This window comes from Mirounga leonina, unplaced genomic scaffold (genome assembly GCF_011800145.1).
Source record: "Mirounga leonina isolate KUSES-001 unplaced genomic scaffold, KU_Mleo_1.0 Mir_168, whole genome shotgun sequence".
NCBI lineage: Eukaryota > Metazoa > Chordata > Mammalia > Carnivora > Phocidae > Mirounga > Mirounga leonina.
Genome location: NW_023270426.1, coordinates 62,447,780 through 62,470,941, shown reverse-complemented (window position 1 = coordinate 62,470,941; position 23,162 = coordinate 62,447,780). Strand labels below are relative to the sequence as shown.

Below are 23,162 nucleotides of genomic sequence, written 5' to 3'. Positions count from 1 at the left end.
GATTTAAGATTCTGAGTAGAAACCTCAATAATAAAATCCTTCAAAACTGAGAAGGAGCTGTCCTTTGAGTTGGGAGAAAACCAACAGTGTGGTGTCAGTGCTGAACAGGGTCAAATATACAGAAATCAAATAACAAAATCAAGTGAGATCTACCACATCAGTAACAAAGGTATCCGTGGTACCATTAGTGAGAACCAGTCTCCGTGGAGTAGTTGGTAGAGGCAGATGTCAAACAACAGTCCAGACACTTCCTACTTGCCAGATTTCCCCCTAACTTCAATTAAAAACACAGATTCCAACCACTCAAGATCTTCACCATCATTCTGAAATATTCGTTAACAAATGTTTCCTTTAATCTCGTGTTTTCTTAAGACAAGGCAAGTATTCTTAACCTGATGATGCCGAACCCCTTTAGAGCCCAGGCAGAATAGTGTGTTTGTACATATGTGCATCTTTAAAGATGGTGATGATAGCTTTTATCACTTTCTCAAAGGAGACACGACTCTTTGTAGATCTACAGTTTCAGAATTTTAGAAACACATTCCCTTTGGCCACCTCACTTTCAAGAGTTTTCCCTTGACCCAGTACTGGCCTAACAAGTAATTTGTGGTTTTCTTTGAATCTGTATTTTCTGGGTATCTCTAGCTCAGCATAGAATAGAGGACCTGAATCACTTCTTATATAAGTCTTTCAAATTCAGAATAAATGTTGTATTAATTATTGCCTTTATTGTTCTTATACTTTTATCAATCTTTGACACTTTAGTTAATTCCTATCATAAAGAACAATTTCTCTGTTCCCAGAATCTTTCCTATCTATTGTCTAAGAAGACATGAAGTGTTAGGATATGCTCCCTTATTCCAAAACATTATCTTGCTCTTGAAATAGCATCTAAATATTTTCTGTAATTTCACATTTTTGATTTATACATACATACATCTTTGTTTATTATACTAAAACTGTGTCATGGGATTTATTTTTCAGTATAGCCACTTTTGTTTATAGCTTTCTTCCAGAAATCGTCTTGCTTACTAAACAGTATTAGTTTGCTTGGCAGAACCTGTTCACGATGAATTTTTTTAGAGTACAAAATTGTATTATCAGTGTAAAACAGTGTTTTGAAAGTGAAAACTGCAGTGCCATTCCAATAAAATCCTAGTGGAATATGAGAGCTATTACTTGACAAAGTGATTGTAAACTGAAAGAATAAAACTTAGGAAAATAAGAAAAATTTGAAGAAAAGAGTTAGGATGGCCTTGTCCTACCAACTGTTACGAAACTACAATAATTTCAACAGTATGGTGGTGCTTATGGACAAAAATAACAGAAACGAGTATTTGGCTATTCCATTTTGTGGGAATGTGAATTGGTGCAATCTTCATGAAAGGCTATTGGGTAATTCATATGGGAAGTTTTTAAAATGTGATTTTTCTTTGGCCAATCATTTCAACTTTATTGGATTTTTATAAGAAAATAATTGTGTGTGCAAAATTTAGCAGTAAGGGTGGTCATTACAGCATTTTTTTAAACAACAAAAAGTTGTTAAAACTAAATGTTCAACAAAGGGAAAGTAAATAAAAAGGAACACCATATATGGTAAAAAATTGTGTTATGGAGCTACAGTTTTGACAAAGGTCAGAATAGATTATTGAGTGAGGCAAAAGCTTTCTTAAGCTTTATGATACTTCTTATTTTTTTAAGGAAAAAGGTATGTTACATATACAAATCTATATATAAATATGTATCATTGGTGATTTTTATAAAATTGTTTTGCTATATATATTACACAGTAAACATATTTAAGCAAAACTTCCAAAGGAAGGTGCTAGGAAATCTAGGGTTCCTAAAAATATTCATTCTTCTAGTCTTTTTATCTCTAAAATTGTAATTTTTCATTGTAAAGCAATATTTTGGAATAATAAATTTGACCTTTTCATTTTTAGTCAGATTTGTAGTCTCTTTAAAAAGAAAGGCAGTTCTCTAAACAGAGGAGTATTGGGATATATTAGTTAGGGAGACACTGCTAAAAATTAGGTTTGTTTTTTTTTTAAATCAGATGCCCATTAATGTTAAAGAGCTGTAGTGTAGCTCAGTGAGTGAGGACACCTGCCATATGTCTGTTTTCCTGCACAACATGGTAACTTACAATTACAGTCAGTGTGTTTATATACCTCAGTGGTGTTAACCCATATTTAGAATATAATATAAACCCAAACCATTTTCATGTTTCTGAATGTTTACTTTCCAATTTTAAAAGCCATTTGAAAATATCGAAATCCTGGTTTTATCACAGTAGAATCCTCCCTACTTACCATATTTGAAGAAACCGAACAGATATAAATGAGATCTATAGATTTCTAGGTTTGAAGGCAGGGGCAGTTCTTGTGATTACAGCCCCAGCCAGTTGAAAGATGAACTGTCATGAAATGAATCTACCCCATTATCCAGTAAAATCCTTAAAACAAAGCATTAGCATTATCATGGTTGCACCAGTGAAGAGAAGCATTACAAGAAGCTGTTGAAGAGACCGTGTGGTTTACCTACAGGGCTGTCTTCAGAAAACAGTGCAACACTTCGGTCTGTTGGGCTGCTGCCCTGCCACCTCACTTTCAGCTGGGAACCCTGCTGTGAATTCTGCTAAAGGCAAAATTAGCTACTTTGGCATTGAACTTCGGCTTCTTAGGCTTTCATCCCCCAGTTTCCAACAAAATGATGAAGTACAAACCAACTTCACTTAATACTGTTGACTCTTCTACTGCCTGCCTGCCAAAGACCGGGGTTGGAAAAGGAAAAATGGAGGCCTTCCTGAGAATTCACTACGTTTTGGATTCAATATTCACTTCTAACAATGCTCAACCTGTTAAATCACATCTTCTCCAAAAGAGTAACTGCACTGTTTAATAATTCGTTGTCTTCTTCCTCCCAGGATGTGTGGTGTAGACCTTCTTTTAGATCTTGGTGCAATGGCCAGGGCAGTATATAAGATGCTTTAAGTTGATTTCTTATCTTAGAATGGAAGATAATGTTCCTGGAACAGCTGTAAAACTTTGAATACTATTGACTGCATAGTGGACAAATCTTAATATATACCTTTTTATTGAAAGACAGTTTGTTTCAATATACCATTTATTAGTTTGTTAGGGTTGCCATAACAAGAACTCCACCTTGGGGAGCTTAAAGAACAGAAATTTATTTTTTTCATCGTTCTGGAGGCCAGAAGGCTGGATCAAGATGTGGGCAAAGTTGGTTCCTTCTGAGGGCTCTGAGGGAAGGATGTGTATCAGGCTTATAGATGGCTGCCTTCTCCCTGTGTCTTCTCATTATCTCCCTTGTGTACATATCTGTGTCCAGATTTCCTCTTCTTATAAGGACACCAATCACTGGATTATGGGCCTACCCTAATGACCTCATTTTAACTTAATTATATCGCTGTAAATATCTCCAAATAAGGTCACAGTCTAGGGTACTGCAGATTAGGACTTCAATGTATGAATTTTTGTGGGGAAACAATTCAGCTCGTAGCACCAGCCCAATTAAAATTTCATCTGGATTTAATTATTCATTAACATATTCATTCAGCAAATATTAATTGAATACCCTTTATAACATGTAGTGTCCTAGATGCTAAGATGTAGTAGTGACCAAAAACAGGCCCATCCTGACCTTCAAGGAGCTTAAAGTATGGTTAGCATCTACATTAAGCAAATAAACATATGATTATAACTTGTAATAAATACTATGGGATATCAGGTGGGGGGGCTGTCTTAATTTAGATTGATGTTTATAGTCCTTTTATAATACGCAAGTATTGCCTCTGCTAACATCAGTGTTAACAAATATTCCATACCAGAGGGACCTACCTGCAGAGGAAGTGTGGTCCTATAGCCAAGGCATAGATTGGGACACAGGCATTCCTGGGTTAAAATCCCAGCTCAGTAACCTACAGTCTGTGTTACTCTAAATGAGTTACTTCTTTCAGCCCCAGAGTCTCATCTGTAAAATATGTCTGGCAATCCACAGGGTGAGAGAGTTGATAAAAGCATAAAGTTAGGTAATATAGAAAGAAACCCCTAGGACTTCCCTTTTATACACCAGACACTCAATAATTTGTCTCTCCAGGGGCGCCTGGGTGGCTCAGTCAGTTAAGCATCTGACTCTTGATTTCGGCTCAGGTCATGATCTCGGGGTTGTGAGATTGAGCCCCACGTCAGGTTCCAGCTCCAGCTCCAGCTGGGCATGGCGCCTGCTTAAGATTCTCTCTCTCCCTCTGCCCATCCCCTTCTCTCTCCCTCTCTAAGAAATAATAATAATTTTTCTCTCCATTGTGTTTCCACTGTGTGTTGTCTGTGCTTTATTTATATCTCATAAATCATTCCTTTGCATACCTAGGAACTTTCACATAGTAGGTACTCAATGATTAATAGCCAAAACTGAATAAATAAGAAAACAAAAAGTAGAGACAATAGTCTCAGTTGCCAGAAACCTTACTATCTGATACTGGGAAATGACTTTTGAAATTTGTTACAATTGGAAAACAGTTATAAAGTTCATTTCCTCGGCTGTCAAATGACAACTAGGTAAAGCAACAGATGATAGGGTTTTGACTCGAAAGATGTAGATGAAGACTTTTGAAAACCCAGTGTTGAATAATTGAAAGGAATGGTCTCCGAAGTTGTCTCTAGCCTGTAGTAATTGTATGACTGTCCATGAATAAGAACAAAACAGTGTACCACAGATTGAATATGGGGGCTATAAGGAGACAAAGTGTAGGAATGGACAGAGTAGTATTTGTTTGCGAGGGCTGCTGTAGCGAAGTACCACAGATTGGGTGGCTAAAGGAACAGAAATGTATTGTCTCACAGGTCTGGAGACTCAAAGTCCACGATCCAGGGGTGGGCAGGGTTGGTTCTTTCTGAGGGCTGTGAAGGAGAATCTGTTTCAGACCATTTTTGTAAGGACAGCAGTCACATTGGATTAGGGCCCGCCCTAATAATGTCATTTAATTACTTCTGTGAAGGCCCTATCTCCAAATAAGGTCACATTTTGGGAGACTGGGGGTCAAGACTTCAAAATATAAATTTCGGCAGGACATATTTCAACCCATAACACCACCACTCCTGATACAGAGAAAATACAAGTGTGGATTGTGAGGGAGGTACAGGAAGGCAAAGAGACTTGTTTATTTTTTCCTACAAAGGAGTTTAATAAGAGGTAGTGTGATGGAAAGAAAAGAGCAGTAGCCATAGAATCAAGCAGTCCCAGATCTGCATCCTGTCTCCAGGCCATTCACTTAGGTAGTATCACCACTCCAGGGGTCCCCCTCAGGAACGTTTCAGGAAAAATAACATTTCTCCCATCCCAACCAGTAACTTTATGGCCTGAAAAATTACAGTATCTACTTACTTTTATCTATTTTAGGAGTAGAACAATTGGACTCTCATCAGTGAGTTTGAGAGGTATTATCTTAGGAAGAAAATTTGGGGTATTTTTTGCTTCCAGTGCTGGTTGGATTTAAAAAAAGAAAGGAAGGGAGGGAGGGAGGGAGGAAGGGAGGAAGAAAATTTTGGATATTTTGATAAAGATATGATTCTTACTTTCTCAAAAAAAAAAATGATACGTGAACCTATTGAGAAAGCCCTGTCACTTTCCACTAAGCATTGTCCGCCACTAATTTCATCAAGCTAATGTAATAGGACAGTCAAGTGACTTGCCTTTAATTTGTTATGATTGTGTTATATTTATGAAAAGCAGAGCTAAAACAGCTGATAGCAAGTATTTAGACACTGATTGTTTTCATAAATAGTTTTAAGACTATTGCTAAATCTAAGTAGACACCGAGTAAGTTTTCTCAGTACATGAAGTGTAAATCATTCTTTCTGTAATAATAAGTCATTAAGTACATGCAAATACTATAGATTATTATCTCATTTCACACATATTTTTATGGCACTTGTCTGATTGTAAATATGTATTACCTTTGAGATTTAAACTAAAGAGAAGTGAGAAGAGACTTATCGTACAGGGATTTATTGTGTTCTTTTCTCTCCTGAAAAGGCAATCACACCAACACTATAGGTAGGAAAGAATATTTTGCTGTTTCTGTGTCACATCATTAAAGTAGTTAATCTAAAGCCATAAATTTCTGTCTTCTGGGCCAAGAAATTTTAAGTAAAATACTAACAAAAATGTTATGCTTTTAAATGAGAAGTGAAAGAATCTTTATCCTTTTCATTTGAGTTTCCAGAAATGGCACACTCCATAAAAAATTGTATCATTTTTATTTTTAAACTGAGTTTCTTGCATTAGTCAGTAAACAATTTATTTGGTGAACATTCTCTGTGCACATATATACACCATGTGAACATTTAGGAAACAGAAGGTACTTGAATTTGTGAGATTTAAATATTTTCTCACAGTTGATCCAGTGATACTGCAGTTGAAATAAAACCACATATAAATGAAATACCACTTTTTACTAAAAAGCAAGTATAGATTTTCTATCATTGTTTTAATGAAAACAATAATGATTCCATGTATTCAATGGACTATCTTATAAATCTTGAGCATGTTTATCTCCATGTACATTCTAAGACTCACCCGTAAAACTCCACCTGTCCTAATCACAAATATGCATATACATTTAATTACATTATCTGACCACATATTTTTATAGTCTTGCAAATATTATTTTGAAAGTGTAGATAAAGCAATGATTTCATTTCTCACTGTTCTAAAAACATGTGCATATATGTACTGATATTCATATAAATACATTACATAAAATATGAGCTATGTAGATCAAAGGTAACGCACCAGAACACGACAAGTAAAAGGATTACAACCAGGGTAGCAGCTTTTGGCCACCTCACCGACATCTTTGCTGTGGCCCACAAATCCACTCCTGTACTTCCTTAGTGACTGAGTATCTACTAAGCACGTGTTCAGGGGCAAGCACTGAAGATTCAGAATTAGAACAAGGAACACATAGTCTAGATAGAGGAGAGAAGTGAGAAAACCAAGGATCATCTCACGAGGTGGCCAGTGTTAAAGGAATGGGCAAAAGAATGGCACAGAGAAAGGAGCACATAACTCAGTGAGAGATATCTGGGAACGTTACTAAAAGCCGGGACAACTTGAACTGAGACTTGAAGGATAAGTAAGAGCTGTTAAGTGGAGAAGACCAAAGTCAGGAATGAAAGAAAAAGTGAAAAGAGTTTGTTTTGACTAAAAATCTAGGCTATGATTAGTTACTACAATTGAGAGTTAAATGCAGTGGTTAAAATCCTGGCAGCCATAGCAAATAAGTTACATAGTTCTCAGTAAATGAAGCTGATTACATGAATCTTCCAGAATGTATTAGGAGAAACACTTTATTTTATTTTTATTCCAGTATAGTTCACATACGATGTTATATTAGTTTCAGGTGTACAATATAGTGATTCACCAATTCTATACGTTACTCAGTGCTTATCAGGATAAGTGTACTCTTAATCTCCTCCACCTACTTCACCCATCCCCCCACTCATCTCCCCTCCGGTAACCATCAGTTTGTTCTCAATAGTTAAGAATCTGTTTTGGGGGGGCACCTGGGTGGCTCAGTCAGTTAAGCGTCTGCCTTCGGCTCATGTCACGATCCCAGCGTCCTGGGATCGCGCCCCGCATCTGGCTCCCTGCTCAGCGGGAAGCCCGCTTCTCCCTCTCCCTCTGCCTGCCGCTCCCCCCGCTTGTGCTCTCTGTCAAATAAATAAATAAATTAAAAAAAAAAAAGAATCTTTTTTGGTTTGTCTCTTTCCTTTGTTCATTTGTTTTGTTTCTTAAATTACACAAATGAGTGAAATCATACCATATTTTTCTTTCTCTGACTGGCTTATTTAGCTTAGCATTATACTGTCTAGCGCCATCCATGTTTTTGCAAATGTTAAGATTTCATTCTTTTTCATAGCTGAATAATATTCCATTGGATATATATACCACTTCTCTCTCTCTCTCTCTTTTGGTTCCAAGTTTTTATTTAAATTCTAGTTAATTAACATACAGTGTAATATTAGTTATAGGAATAGAATTTAGTGATTCATCACTTACATATAACACCCAGTGCTCATCACAATAAGCGCCCTCCTTAATACCCATCACCCATTTGGCCCACCCCCACACCCCACCTCCCCCCCAGCTACCTTCAGTTTGTTCTCTGCAATTAAGAGTCTGTTTTATGCTTTGCCTCTCTCTCTATTTTTTCTTTCCCCTATGTTCATCTGTTTTGTTTCTTAAATTCCACATATGAGTGAAATCGTACAGTATTTGTCTTTCTCTGACTTATTTTGCATAGCATAATACACTCTAGTTCCATCCACCTTGTTGCAAATGAGAAGATTTCATTCTTTTTGATGGCTGAGTAACATTCCAGTGTGTGTGTGTGTGTGTGTGTGTGTGTGTATACACTACCTCTTCTTTATCCATTTATCAGTTGATGGACATTTGAACTTCTTCCGTAATTTGGCTATTGTTGATAATGCTGCTATGAACATTGCGTTGCATGTGCCCCTTCAAATCTGTATTTTTTTATCTTTGGGTAAATACCTAGTAATGCAATTGCTGGATTGTAGGGTGGTTCTATTTTCAACTTTTTGAGGAACCTTCCTACTATTTTCCACAGTGGCTGCACTAGTTTGCATTCCCACCAACAGTGCAAGAGGGTTCCCCTTTCTCCACATCCTTGCCAACATCTGTTGTTTCCTGTACTGTTAAATGTAGTCGTTCTGACAAATGTGAGGTGGTATCTCACTGTAGTTTTGGTTTGTATTTCCCTGATGATGAGTGATGTTGAGCATCTTTTCATGTGTCTGTTAGGTATCGGTATGTCTTCTTTGGAAAAATGTCTATCCCGTCATCTGTGAATAGTGTAAGTTTGACTTCTTCCTTGCTGATTTGGATGCCTTTTATTTCTTTTTGTTGTCTGATTGCTGAGGCTAGGACTTCCAGTTCTATGTTAAATAACAGTGGTGAGAGTGGACATCCGTGTCTTATTCCTGACCACAGAGGAAAAACTGTTAGTTTTTCCCCCATTGAGGATATTAGCTGTGGGTCTTTCATATGTGGCCTTTATGATGTTGAGGTGTGTTCCCTCTATCCCTACTTTGTTGAGGGTTTTTATCAAGAATAAATACTGTACTTTCTCAGATGCTTTTCCTGCATCTGCTGAGAGGGCTGTATGATTCTTACCTTTCTTTTATTAATGTGGTTCATGACAATTTATTTGCAAATATTGAACCACCTTTGCAGCCCAGGAATAAATCCTACCTGATCATGGTGAATGATTCTTTTAATGTACTGTTGGATTGGACTTGCTGGTATTTTGTTGAGAATTTTTACATCCATGTTCACTGGAGACAGTGGCCTGTATGTAATTCTCTTTTTTAGTGGGGTCTGTCTGGTTTTAGAATCAAGGTAATGCTGGCCCTGTAGAATGAGTTTGGAAGTTTTCCTTCCATTTCTTTTTTTTGGAACAGTTTGTGAAGAACGGGTATTAACTCTTCTTTAAATGTATGGTAGAATTCCCCTGGGAAACCATCTGACCCTGGACTTTTGTTTGTTGGAAGATTTTTGATTCCTGATTCAATTTCTTTGCTGGTTATGGGTCTGTTCAAATTTTATTTTTCTTCCTGTTTCAGTTTTGGTAGTTTATATGTTTTTAGCAATTTATGCAATAAAATACATTTAGCAGTTTTTAACAATTTATGCAATTGCACAATTTGTTGACATGTAACTTTTCATAATATTCCCTTATAGTTGTTTGTATTTCTGTGGTGTTGGTTGTGATCTCTCCTCTCTCAGTCATTATTTTATTTATTTGTGTCCTTTCTCTTTTCTTTTTGATAAGTCTGGCTAGGGTTTTATCAATTTTATTAATTCCTTTGAAGAATCAGCTCCTATTTTCATTGATCTGTTCTATTATTTTGTTTCTATTTCATTTATTTCTGCTCTATTCTTAATATTTCCCTTCATCTGCTGGCTTTAGGCTTCATTTGTTCTTTTTCTAGCTCCTTTAGGTGTAAGGTTAGGTTTTGTATTTGAGATTTTTATTGCTTCTTGTAGTAGGCCCTGTTTTGCTATATACTTCCTCCTAGACTGTGTTTTGCTGCATCCCAAAGGTTTTGGACCATCACGTTTTCATCCCCATTTCTTTCCATGTATTTTTTTCTCCTTTAATTTCCTGGTTGACCCATTCATTATTTAGTAGAATATTCTTTAAACCTCCATGTATTTGTGGTCTTTCCAAATTTTTTCTTGTGGTCGATTTCAAGTTTCATAGTGTGTGGTTAGAAAATATGCATGTATACCATTTCTTCTTTCTCAAGACAATCTCGAGCTGCTTCCATAATTTGGCTATTGTAAATAATGCTGCAGTAAACATAGGAATGCATATATCTTTTTGAATTAGTGTTTTCATATTCTTTGGGTAAATACCCAGTAGTGGAATTATTGGCTCATATGGTAATTCTGCTTTTAGTTTTTTGAGGAACTTCCATATCGTCTTCCACAGTGGCTGCGCCAGTTTGCATTCCCACCAACAGTGCACGAGGGTTCCTTTTTCTCCACATCCTCACCAACCCTTGTTTCTTGTGTTTTTGAGTTTAGTCTTTCTGACAGGTATAAAGTGATATATCATTGTGGTTTTGATTTGCATTTCCCTGATGATGAGTGATATTGAGCATCTTTTCATGTGTCCGTTCGCCATCCATGTCTTTTTTGGAGAAATGTCTGTTCATTTCTTCTGCCCATTTTTAAATTGGATTATTTTGGTGGGTATTGAGTTTTATAAGTTCTTTATAGATTTTGGATACTATCCCTTTATCGAACATGTCATTTGCAAATACCTTCTCCTATTCAGTAGGTTGTCTTTTAGTTTTGTTAATTGTTTCCTTTGCCTGCAGAAACTTTTTATTTTGATGATGTCCCAACAGTTTATTTTTGCTTTTGTTTCCCTTGCCTCAGACATACCTAGAAAGATGTTGCTATGGCCGATGTCAGAGAAATTACTGCCTGTGTTCTCTTCTAGGATTTTTACGGTTTCAAGTCTCACATTTAGGTCCTTAATCCATTTTGAGTTAATTTTTGTGTATGGTAAAAGTGGTCCAGTTTCATTCTTTTGCATGTATCTGTCCAGTTTTCCCAACACTATTTGTTGAAGAGACTTGTTCCCATTGCATGTTCTTGCCTTCTCTGTTGAAGATTAATTAACCATAGAATCATGAGTTTGTTTCTGGGATTTTATACTGCTCTTTTGATCTATGTGTCTCTTTTTGCACTAGTACCATACTATTTTGATTTCTACAGTTTTGTGGTGTGACCCAGATTCTGGATTTGTGATACCACTAGGGTTATTTTTCTTTTTCAGGATTTCTTTGGCTATTTGGGCCTTTGTGGTTCCATATAAATTTTGTGTTTGTTCTAGTTCTGTGAAAAATGCTGTTGGTGTTTTGATAAGGATTGCATTAAATTTGTAGATCACTTTGGGTACATTGGACATTTTAATAATATTCGTTCTTCCAATCCATAAGCATGGAGTATCTTTCCCAGGATAAATATTTTCTTAACATTAAATTTAAAGATTTATATATCATTCTTAAGGGGACAATGAACAACACAATAGATAATTTCTTTAATTATAGTATTTTTGTTAATGTTGTTAGTTAAGACAAAAAATTATTCTTTGTATAGCTGGTTTTTTGTTTTGTTTTGTTTTTTAGTTTTATCTCAAAGTATTTTATTATGTTACATTACATTACAATGTTACAAAACATTACATCATTAGTTTTTGATGTAGTGTTCCATGATTCATTGTTTGCATATAACACCCATTGCTCCATTCAGCACGTGCCCTCTTTAATACCCATCACCAGGCTAACCCATCCTCCCACCCCCCTCCCCTCTAAAACCCTCAGTTTGTTTTTCAGAGTCCATCGTCTCTCATGGTTTGTCTCTCCCTCCGATTCCCCCCCCCTTCATTCTTCCCCTCCTTCTATTTTCTTCTTTTTTTTTTTTAACATATAATGTATTATTTGCTCCAGAGGCACAGGTCTGTGATTCAACAGTCTTACACAATTCACAGCACTCACCATAGGCCATACCCTCCCCAATGTCTATCACACAGCCACCCCAACCCTCCCCCCCACCACCACTCCAGCAACCCTCAGTTTGTTTCCTGAGATTTAGAATTCCTCATATCAGTGAGATCATATGATACATGTCTTTCTCTGATTGACTTATTTCACTTAGCATAATACCCTCTAGTTCCATCCACATCATTGCAAATGGCAAGATTTTGTGTTTTTTTGTTTGATGGCTTCATAATATTCTATTGTGTGTGTGTGTGTGTGTGTGTATATATATATATATATATATATATATATATATATATATATATATATATATATCACATCTTCTTTATCCATTCATTTGTTGATGGACATCTTGGCTCTTTCCATAGTCTGGTTATTGTGGACATTGCTGCTATAAACATCGGGGTGCACGTACCCCTTTGGATCACTACATTTGTATCTTTGGGATAAATGCCCAGTAGTGCAATTGCTGGGTTGTAGGGTATGGCTGGTTTTTATAATGACTATTGACAAATAGCCTAAGTCTTAATGCTGGTATCTGAGCTTCTGAAGGCCTTTCTTCTGGGAACTAAAATAATTTAGTACTAACATAAAGCTTACTGATGGTTTGCCTTGGCACTACAGATCAGCAAATCTACAGAAAGTAATAATCAGCAGATCCATTGGTCTATTGTTCAGTTGGAGTCAGTTGCCTCCATCAGGCTTTTGATAAAAAGCTGTTTCCTTTAAGTTTATTACAATATCATAAACACTGGAAAGATTTTGGTTATTGGAAAAAAAAAATCAGGCACCAAAGACTATGTGTTAAGTAGTAGTCTAGTTTCCTTTGCAAAAATACATTTGATTAGGAACCCCAGTTGACTGTCATGGAACACTCTTATACTCTCTCTGCCATGATACTGAAGATCGATATGTACCTAAGTTTGCATACCAGACAATTTACTTAAGATAAATAATTAATCCAACTGTGCTTTATTCTCATATGAAATAAAAATGATTGATGTACTCCCATGCAGAGTCATTCTTAGAACTTCCCCAAAAAATCCTCATAAAAATCATTGAAAAGTACTTAGCAAGGCATAAAGAACAATGCAATGCTTCATAATGGTCTTTTTTGTAAAAAAAACAAAAACAAATATACCTATCAATCTTTAATTATTATTTAAATCTAATATTGCTTCCATCCATGAATATTGAAATGTTTTCACTCGTATAGTGATTCTTACAAAGCTACCTAAAATGAGTCCTTGGTATCAATGTAGAATTTGAAGACTAGGTTTTTTTGCCCAAATCATGCAAACTCACCAGTTTCAGAGCCATCAATAAACACATGTGTCCTGATATCCATGCTTTGTCTTTAAGTACCAAGTGACACTTTTTAGTGTAAGTTATTTCAGCAGACAAATTTTGTTTTGAAGACAGGCCAGAAATCTATTAGGATGCAGCATTGATAGATCTTTTTCTTATGAATATATATTATCTCTTAAAATCCCCAAAGTGTGTATGATGAAATAGTCATTAGGTGAATAATTTTGAGAGGTCTGCTTAAGGTAGCAGACTCATGTTTGGTACATTCCATTGAGCCGTTGTCTTTTCAGACCCTTACTACCAACAGAGAATAGCCAGAGGTAGCTAGCCCAGTAACTTAAGGTTTCTAAAAGTTAGCTATGTAGGAGTTTAATAAGGATATTTAGAAAGTGGAAGATAAGTAATCATTCCGAGAACACAGATATTTTTATTGCAGCTGTTTATAATTCTACTCGAGGTGGAATGTAGCTCACACAAATCATAATGCCAGATGACAGTTATTTTCTAGTCTGTTTTTAAAATGGTTTACATGTTGAAGTGTAAGCAGTATGAAAATTCATTCTGGAAAAGCATTTATTATCCAATTCTACGGCCTTCTAACCCAAGAAAAATAGCTGCACCTAGCTCTCACTTGTTTATGAGTGGATTGTTTATTCGGGGAATTATCTACAGTAAAACCCATCTTCGGCTAGCTTTCCTTTGCTTCCCAGTACATTTCTGTGCCACTTTTTCCCAGTACAAAACTCATGTGTTTTCAGTAAATGCAAACTACTTTTAATTGCGCCTAGAAAAACATAATCAGGGGAATTAACTCCCTCTTCTCTCCCACTACCCTCCTCTCTTTATTATTTTAAAATATTAGAAAATGGAATATGAATTATTTTGGATTACTTACCTTTTTTAGAGACTCTTCTTGCCCTTAAACACATATTAACATTTTTTAAATGCCACTTAAAATTTACCATATATTTATTTCACAGATTCAAACATGTACACACAAATTCAAATATGCACATGTGAATATCAGTCTCACATTTTATAGAAGTTGGAAAAAAAAGGAGAATACAATCTACCCTCTTAAATTACTGTGTTAGTAGAGACTTTCTTCACTGTAAGTTATGTAAGTCCAATTCAAACTGCTTACAAACAAAAGTAGTGTATTTATTCATGTAAATGGAAAAACCCAGGGGTAGATCTACTTCTGGTACTACTAGATATTGGGGCTTAAACTCTGCCATCAAGACTCTCTCCATCTTCTTCTCTACTTTTCTTTGCCTTTTGGCCTTATTCTTTCCTTCTTGAAACAGGGCTTTCTTCATCCAGTACAGGGAGGGTAGATAAAAGCACATGCAGCATCTTCTATTCAGCGTTATCCCAGAGAAAAAGCTCTAGCATCCAAATAAGAATGTTAGTGAAAACTTATTGGCCCTACTTGGGTACTATGATGATCCGTGAACTAGTCACTGAAGCTGAAGAGACTGAATAGGACTGGCTGTGACTGGTGAGCCTGGGCTAGCCATGTCTTGAAAGGATTGGAGCTGAGCATGACATTGTAATTTTTGGTCCCACAAGGACTGTGTGAATTGAAGAGGAGAGCTTCCCCAAAGAAGGGTTTTGGATATGTCCATCATAGTTGTCCTTGTGTCAGTTTCTCTAGTTTCTTGGAAAATGTAATGTACATGCCACAGTCAGATGTTTATGTCATCTGATGCAGAGAAAAGAGAAAATGTAGGATAACTGAATCTTCCCATGAAGATCCTACATTTTAAACACTTGAACTGATCCATCAGCAAATTGTTTTCCCATTTGTGATTTTGAAATAGACCTAAATGTTCAATGCCCTGGGCCCTTTTGCCGCATTTACCAATTACTGCATGAAGCCTGTGGCCCACTATGTGAAGGGCCTACTTGCAGAAGTATTCATTCCAGCTAGTACCTTCAAATCCTGGGTGGTCCCCACTTGTTTATCCACCTATAGCCTAAGATAGTGTAGCAGTACCTATGCCACAGGTTTTTTGGGGGTTTTTTTAAGATTTTATTTATTTATTTGAGAGAGAGAGAGAGCGTGCCAGTTGGGTGAGGGGCAGAGAGGGAAGGAGAGGAAGAGGGAAAGAATCCCAAGGAGACTCTGCAGTGAGCACAGAGCCCTACAAGGGGCTCAATCTCACCACCCTGAGATCATGACCTGAGCTGAAACCAAGAGTTACACTTAACCAACTGAGCCACCCAGGCGCCCCACCATAGAACAGTTTTAACATTTGCACATTAACAGACTTAGTCTACTAGTTCTTCATATTAATCCTACTTTAGCCATTGCTACAATCAAATTAATCTTTTCAAGGGAGAACTTCTGATATTTTGGGGTTATTTTCCCCAGTATTTAATTTCTCTCTTGGTTATACTTGATATGGTATCTATCTTTTAACACATAATAAAAGACTATAATACTCTATTTTATAGACATTGGTTGAGATTAGCAGGGTCCTACGTACATATGGCAAAATTGTTTCTTAACTCTCACAGAAATATAGTATGCCTTATTTTTAAAATTAAAGTAAAAAATAAAAATTGAGGACCTATTTTGTTATTCATAAATTATTTTTATATCCAATTGAAAAAAACATGAGTTCTTAGAATCTCTTTTTCCCCAGTTCTGGTTTTCTATTTCTTATTTCACTAATTATTTTATTGTATGTCAGCTTCTTGTCATCTGCCTTAAAATCCTTGGTGGAAAAAATTAAGAATATTAGTTAATCAATAAGTTATCCAAGCAAACCGAAATTACTAATATATCAGTTGCTCTTTCTCCACTTCTGTCCTCAGAGAAGATAGAAAATATAGGGTCAATGTCTTCTCAATGCTTTATAAAAAAATTTATTTAATATTACATAGTGACTAGATTTCAAAATTAGATTGCTCTCACACACAAACATATTAAGTATATTGATAGACAAGTCAGTTTATTATAAAATATTGTATTCCACTGATTACAAGACTCAGTTTTAACTACCTAAAGTACAAATATATCTTGCAGTCAGTATAATAAGAAAGCATTGTGTTATGGCTTAATTGGCAATGTTTTTTCTTTCAAAGTGGTACGTGGAATAATGGCAAATCTTAAAATCAATGGTGTTTTGAATTTGATGACACATAGTACTCTAATTATCTTTCTTCATTTTCCCAAAGAGCTTCATTTACATGAAAATTCTGTTGACCAACATCTTTTAAGAAGTCTAGGTTTGGCTTAAAGATTCCCTTTTGTAAAACTATGTTTATTTTTGTAATGTTAATAGTCACTTCCTAATGTGTCCGTTTTATAAATCAAAATTTTGTTACTGTATTTCTTTTTTCTTTCTTTTTTTTTTTTAGATTTTATTTGACAGAGAGAGAGACAGCGAGAGAGGGAACACAAGCAGGGGGAGTGAGAGAGGGAGAAGCAGGCTTCCCGCTGAGCAGGGAGCCCGATGTGGGGCTCAATCCCAGGACTCTGGGATCATGACCCGAGCTGAAGGCAGACGCTTAACGACTGAGCCACCCAGGTGCCCCTTTGTTACTGTATTTCTTAACTCAGAGCACACTTAGATTAACAATACCACTCAGCCATCATTTTCACAGTTCTTTTTGTATGTACAAAACCACTGGTGTCACTTAGATATTAGCAAGTTACTTTTAGCATAATTTTATTTTAGCATAATATTGAGAACCTGCAACTCATATATGTGAAACTATTTACATTAATCTTGATAATTCAGTTATGACTCTCTTGCCTTAAATCTCTTTGGTATGTTTCTGTTCTGATTTAGTGCCTGGTTTAAAGATTAATGTTACAGGGTAATTTACTGCAGCTTCACAGATGGTATTTGAATCTTTGTAAATGGGCTTTGGAATCTATGCACAATTCCATATAATGTTAGGTTAACATCAGTGTGAATGTTGAACTTAAAACGGTTCTAAAAGATCATGATAGAAATTTCATTATTCCTTTTTTAAAAACCATAAATTTTGAGGGGATTTCATGGGCTAAGTATTTTTACTTCACTAGCATGGTTAACATAGAACCAGCTCCTTCTATTTGAAATCACCAGCCCCTATATGTTGAAAATAAACATAAAAAATAAATTACCTTGTTTTAAACTATCCTAAAGTTCTAGTCACAGGAGAAGTTACTGTTCTTATTTTTACAGCTTCCTATATGAAATGCTTTATAGAATCCACAAACACACATTGCTTTTAGTGTCTTTCCTTTGATGTCTATAAAAGACCCATTCAAAACTGGAGGTAAATGCTCCTAATATGCACAACAGAATTTGGCTGAAGTTATTTCAAGCTATTAGAGATAACCTTTCTCTATATGTCTTTTGAGGGAAAAATTGGTACCAACAATACCAGTTAAGCTGTAATTAGTGTAACTAACAACTAATATGAAAGAGCAGACTAGAGGTCATTCTGAAGAATGTAAAGATATTAGCAGGTTAAGGTTGTAGGGCATCCTATCCTCCAGCTTAATCTGTTGCCCTAGCTGGTGAGATTGGTTGCAGTCATCAGTGCCCTCTGACCCTGAGGTGTTGCTCTCATAATTTATTGGTCACATGCCAAGTTCCTCTTTCCTGTCTAGTGAGATGACTTTGGGAATGGCAAATTCATTTTAAAGTTCTTGTTACAAATGTCTGCAGATTTTCAACCTTTTAACTTAGATAGATGTTTACAGATTAATTTGCTTTAATGTTCTTGTCCTCCCAGCCTTAGACTATATGAAATTGTCATTTTGCTGCCTTACAGAATATGATTTGTTGAGATCATTTAACATGTATTATGAGAGGAATGCTTAAAATCTAACTATTAAATCAGATGTTGTGTAACTGACTCTAATACATACTGAATATTCTACTTTTTATGGGCCTCTTCTTCAAATTTAATTGCCCACCAGTGGCTTTTGTTTATGTTTACAGTCAACTCAAATGCACTTCAAGAATAAGAATTTAACAGAGGAATGACCTTTTGTTTTCATGAGGTGTAGTTAACCCCTCTCTTGTAGTATCTGGCTTTGGATTCTTTCTCATCTCATTACATGATACCAACACATAAACAGGAGGAATGCCATAGAGCTTTAATCATTCTTTTCCTTTTCCCATTAAAGTCATGCCTATAAGATTTCTGTTGTTTCTACAGTTTTTTCTACTTAGAAAAACTAGAAAGCTTTGTGGGGTTTTTCTGTTTGTTGTTGTTGTTTTTTAAGCAGTAGGCAGCTCAAGACAGTAAGCACTATGAAGAGTGAAAAGGAATTATTTTTCCTTTCAACTTTTTGTCACTATCTTGGTCTGAGATTATCATTACTATCACTTTTAATTATAGATTTTATTAAACTATAGATTATTATCCATGAAGTAAGCTAGGGAAGTTTCCAATAACTAAAGTACTACGATGGGAGGCATTAAACCACATGACCCCAAAGAAAAGAAAAGAACATTTAAAATTCAAGTTATCCCAGATCACATGGATATCTAAATACTTAGAGAATGTACTGTATGTTGGCTAATAACATAATACATTAAAAAAAAAAGAATGTGCAGACTTAAAAATCATAGTTCTAATTTAAGTACCTCAAGAAATAATTAGGATATATTTTTCCCTTGAGTCCTCCATCTTAGTGTTTTATATGCATACTCCTAGTGTCTCACGGATAAATTGTTTTTTTTTTTTTATTTTAGTAGTTTACTTGTTCGTTCTAATATATATTAGAAAAGGTATGAATAACACATGAAACCCATTTACTGACTGCCTAGGACTAGGCAAACAGAAAAAGTGAGTTGATGTAAAGAAAATACCAGATATTTTCATAGTAACAGTACTTTGTATATATGGCAAAATTATACAAATGAATGAAATGAGGTAAACAATGTTCTGCCTCAACATGAAATTCTCATGATTTTTCTTGTAGTCAAAAACTCACAAGATACTTGTATCCCTCTATTTCTACATGCTATCTGTTGGCTGTCATTTATTTAATTTATGTATATGTATGTGTGTACTTGGTAGTTTCCTCTTTTGTTTCTAAAACAAACCAGCTTCTCTGGACTTCAGTCTCAGACTAGATGACGTCTGAGGTTCCTGCCAGGCAGGATTATCAGTGGTCAGATAATAAGTTCCTTGTGGTTGGGAATCACATATGTGTAACTCCATCTAAGTAGTAGTTAGCATAGTGACAATCCCAAATCATCATTAATATGTGTGTTCTTATGGACTGAGTCCCATGTTCTAATCACAAATTTAAGAATGTTTTTGCTTGGAACGCCTGTGTGGCTCAGTGGGTTAAGTGTCTGCCTTCGGCTCAGGTCATGATCCCAGGGTCCTGGAATGAGTCCTGCATCCGGCTCCTTGCTCAGCAGGGAGTCTGCTTCTCCCTCTGCCACTCCCCCTGCTTGTGCTCTCTCTCTCTCCCCCCGATAAATAAATAAATAAAATCTTAAAAAACAAAACAAAACAATGTTTTTGCTTATCCCTGTGGTTGCCCCAAACTAACAATTTTTCCCAAACTAACAATTTTAAGTATCATATCAATAATTTAAAACTGTTTAGAAATAAAGAACAGACTGATGCTACTTGAAGTTCACACAGACACCAATCTTTTTTCATGCTAGGATTTCCTGAGCAATGACACCGAGGACAGTATTGGAAAGTCTTATTTTTTTCCTCTTCCATACTGTCTTACGATTAACTATGAGAGGAGGACATCAAAGCTGAACTGACTTCAAAGCCTGTAACACTTACAGTTCCCAGCTAGTACTGTACCCAGCCGCTTCACCCGAGTAGCAGTTCATCTTACAGAGAGCTGCCACGTGAGGTTCCACCCCCTGCTTCCCGCCCTCCCCTTTTCCAAACCTATCAAACTAAAAACTGCTCTTTAAACCAATCTCAAAGTGAAACCAGTCCAGGGGGTTGGCATATTAGCTAAATTTCAAGATTTTCCCATTGCAAAATAGACCGTATTTATCGTTCATTCATTCATTCATTCATTCATTCAACTTTTCCCAAAATTATGCCTTTTACCACAGGGTCTTAGGCTCTGTTCACACTATGTTCTTCACTATATTTATTTTAAAAGTTTAATATCCACATGTAGGTAAGATTGTGTATACACCTTCCACTTTAGTTAGGCATAACAAAATGAAAAATTAAAAGATGAGTCTGGCATCCAAATGGCCAACAGATACATGAAAAAGTGCTCGACATCGCTCGGCATCAGGGAAATCCAAATCAAAACCTCAATGAGATACCACCTCACACCAGTCAGAATGGCTAAAATTAACAAGTCAGGAAACAACAGATACTGGCGGGGATGCAAAGAAAGAGGAACCCTCCTACACTGTTGGTGGGAATGCAAGCTGGTGCAGCCACTCTGGAAAACAGTATAGAGGTTCCTCAAAAAGTTGAAAATAGAGCTACCATATGACCCAGCAATTGCACTACTGGGTATTTACCCCAAAGATACAAATGTAGTGATCCGAAGGGGTACATGCAACCCCATGTTTATAGCAGCAATGTCCACAATAGCCAAACTATGGAAAGAGCCGAGATGTCCATCGGCAGATGAATGGATAAAGAAGATGTGGTATATATCTACAATGGAATATTATGCAGCCATCAAAAGGAATGAAATCTTGCCATTTGCAATGATGTGGATGGAACTGGAGGGTATTATGCTGAGTGAAATAAGTCAATCAGAGAAAGACATGTATCATATGACCTCACTGATATGAGGAATTCTTAATCTCAGGAAACAAACTGAGGGTTGCTGGAGTGGTGGGGGGTGGGAGGGATGGGGTGGCTGGGTGATAGACATTGGGGAGGGTATGTGCTATGGTAAGTGCTGTGAATTGTGTAAGACTGTTGAATCACAGACCTGTACTTCTGAAACAAATAATTCATTATATGTTAAAAAAAAAAAAAAGAAGAAGAAGAAGATAGCAGGAAGGGAAAAATGAAGGGGGATAAATTGGAGGGGAGAGGAACCATGAGAGACTATGGACTCTGAGAAACAAACTGAGGGTTCCAGAGGGGAGCGGCATGGGGGGATGGGTTAGCCTGGTGATGGGTATTAAAGAGGGCACGTATTGAATGGAGCACTGGGTGTTATACGCAAACAATGAATCATGGAACACTACATCAAAAACTAATGATGTAATGTATGGTGATTAACATAACATAATAAAATAAAACAAACAAACAAAAAGATGGGTCTGGTAGTTGGCCCTGTAAATCACTGAAGTTAAAAGAAATGAAATCTAAAACACTGGTTGTCCATCAAAATGCCTGAATTGTAATTTTTGTAAATACATGCTTTCTCTGGTAAGAGAAATAGAGTTTCATGGATATAGAGTTTCCCAACTATGTGAAAATTAATATTTTAATTAATTTTAATTAATATTAACTTTAATGTTTGAGCTTGTCCCATACTCATAACCAAGTAGTTACTAAAATATTACACAGGCCCGTTCATTGAGAACTGTAGAACTAGCATCACCTGAAGATTTGTTTTTTTTAAGATTTTACTTATTCATTTATTTAGAGAGGGCGAGCAGGGGAAGGGGCAGAGGGATAGGGAGAGAGACAATCTCGAGCAGACTCCTGGCTGCTAAGTGGAGAGCCCATTGCAGGGCTGGATCTCACGACCCTGAGATCATGACCCGAGCCAAAATCAAGATTCGGACACTCAACCAACTCAGCCATCCAGGCACCCCATCAGTTTTTCTTTTAATAGTAGCAGCTCTTAAAATCTAGTAAGTAGCATCCAGATCTTCAAGTATTGGCACCAAAGGAACCCAGAAGTTTTAATGATTTAGCTGTTCTCAACCCTGAATCATAAATGATGTTCTAAATACTTTATGACAAAGGGTTTGATTGTGAATTATGGAAATTAAATAGATTCAATATAATGATTGTGTTGTGTCAGACATGGAATGGGCTGTATTATAAACTAGTGAGCTTTCTGTCTTTTGAAGCATTCAGGTAAAGGCTTGATGACCACTTTTCACAAATTTGATAGAAGGAATTCTTACCTTTTGTAAAGATTAGATGAAATAATCTTTAATGTCTATTGCAATCCTAAGGTTCTATGTTTTAAAATTAAAGGATATGAGGAAATAAAGTTGAAAAGTAAGTGATGGCAATAGCATGTGGCTACTGACTACAGTCCAGTAATTAGATGGATTTTACAAAGAAAGATTCATAAATAGGTATCTTAAAAGACTTGAAAGGGAAAAGGCACGATGGCCTGAGTAGATAAGGATAAACAACAAAATAATGTCCTTCTCTTCTAGTGTTGAAGGTTGGGGGATAAAGGAACCTACTCTAAAATTTTCAGAAAAGTGAGCATAAGAAAAATGAGAAAGGAAGCTTTTTTAAAGAGTGGGAACACAAATGGATTTTTAGGGCGCTAGAAATAGAAGCCGAGGATTTTATATCTGCATTACTTACAGGAAGAGATCAAAACAGGTAAGAAAATTAGAAGTTAAAATCTTACTTTATTTGAGATAGATGGTGGATGGACTTCTTGACAGGTTCCATTTGCCTTAGGAAGGATGTTTAATAAGCAGCTTCTGCAAGGTTATAATGTGGCCACAGCAGCTTGCAACCAAGATAGCCTTTGCATTGTAAGAACAAGATCCAGGAGTCACACTAAGATATGGCGAAAAAGTGCATTGAAGGTTTAACAGTAGAAACAGAAGGAATATGTTG

The 23,162-nt window shown here is 36.2% G+C and overlaps 1 protein-coding gene across 10 annotated transcripts in view; it reads left to right on the top strand.

Moving 5' to 3' along the window:
* The window catches only part of FAM172A (family with sequence similarity 172 member A), a 411,264-nt gene that overhangs the window by 289,696 nt on the left and 98,406 nt on the right, over positions 1–23,162 (top strand). The window contains exon 10 of one of the 10 annotated variants that reach the window (XM_035014859.1): positions 2,547–2,779. The exons of the other annotated variants lie outside the window; for them this stretch is intronic. Within the exon in view, the coding sequence (XP_034870750.1) occupies positions 2,547–2,641 (95 nt within the window). The 3' untranslated portion in view covers positions 2,642–2,779. Of the gene's footprint in view, positions 1–2,546; positions 2,780–23,162 lie in introns of those variants that run through there. 10 annotated transcript variants of the gene reach the window in all.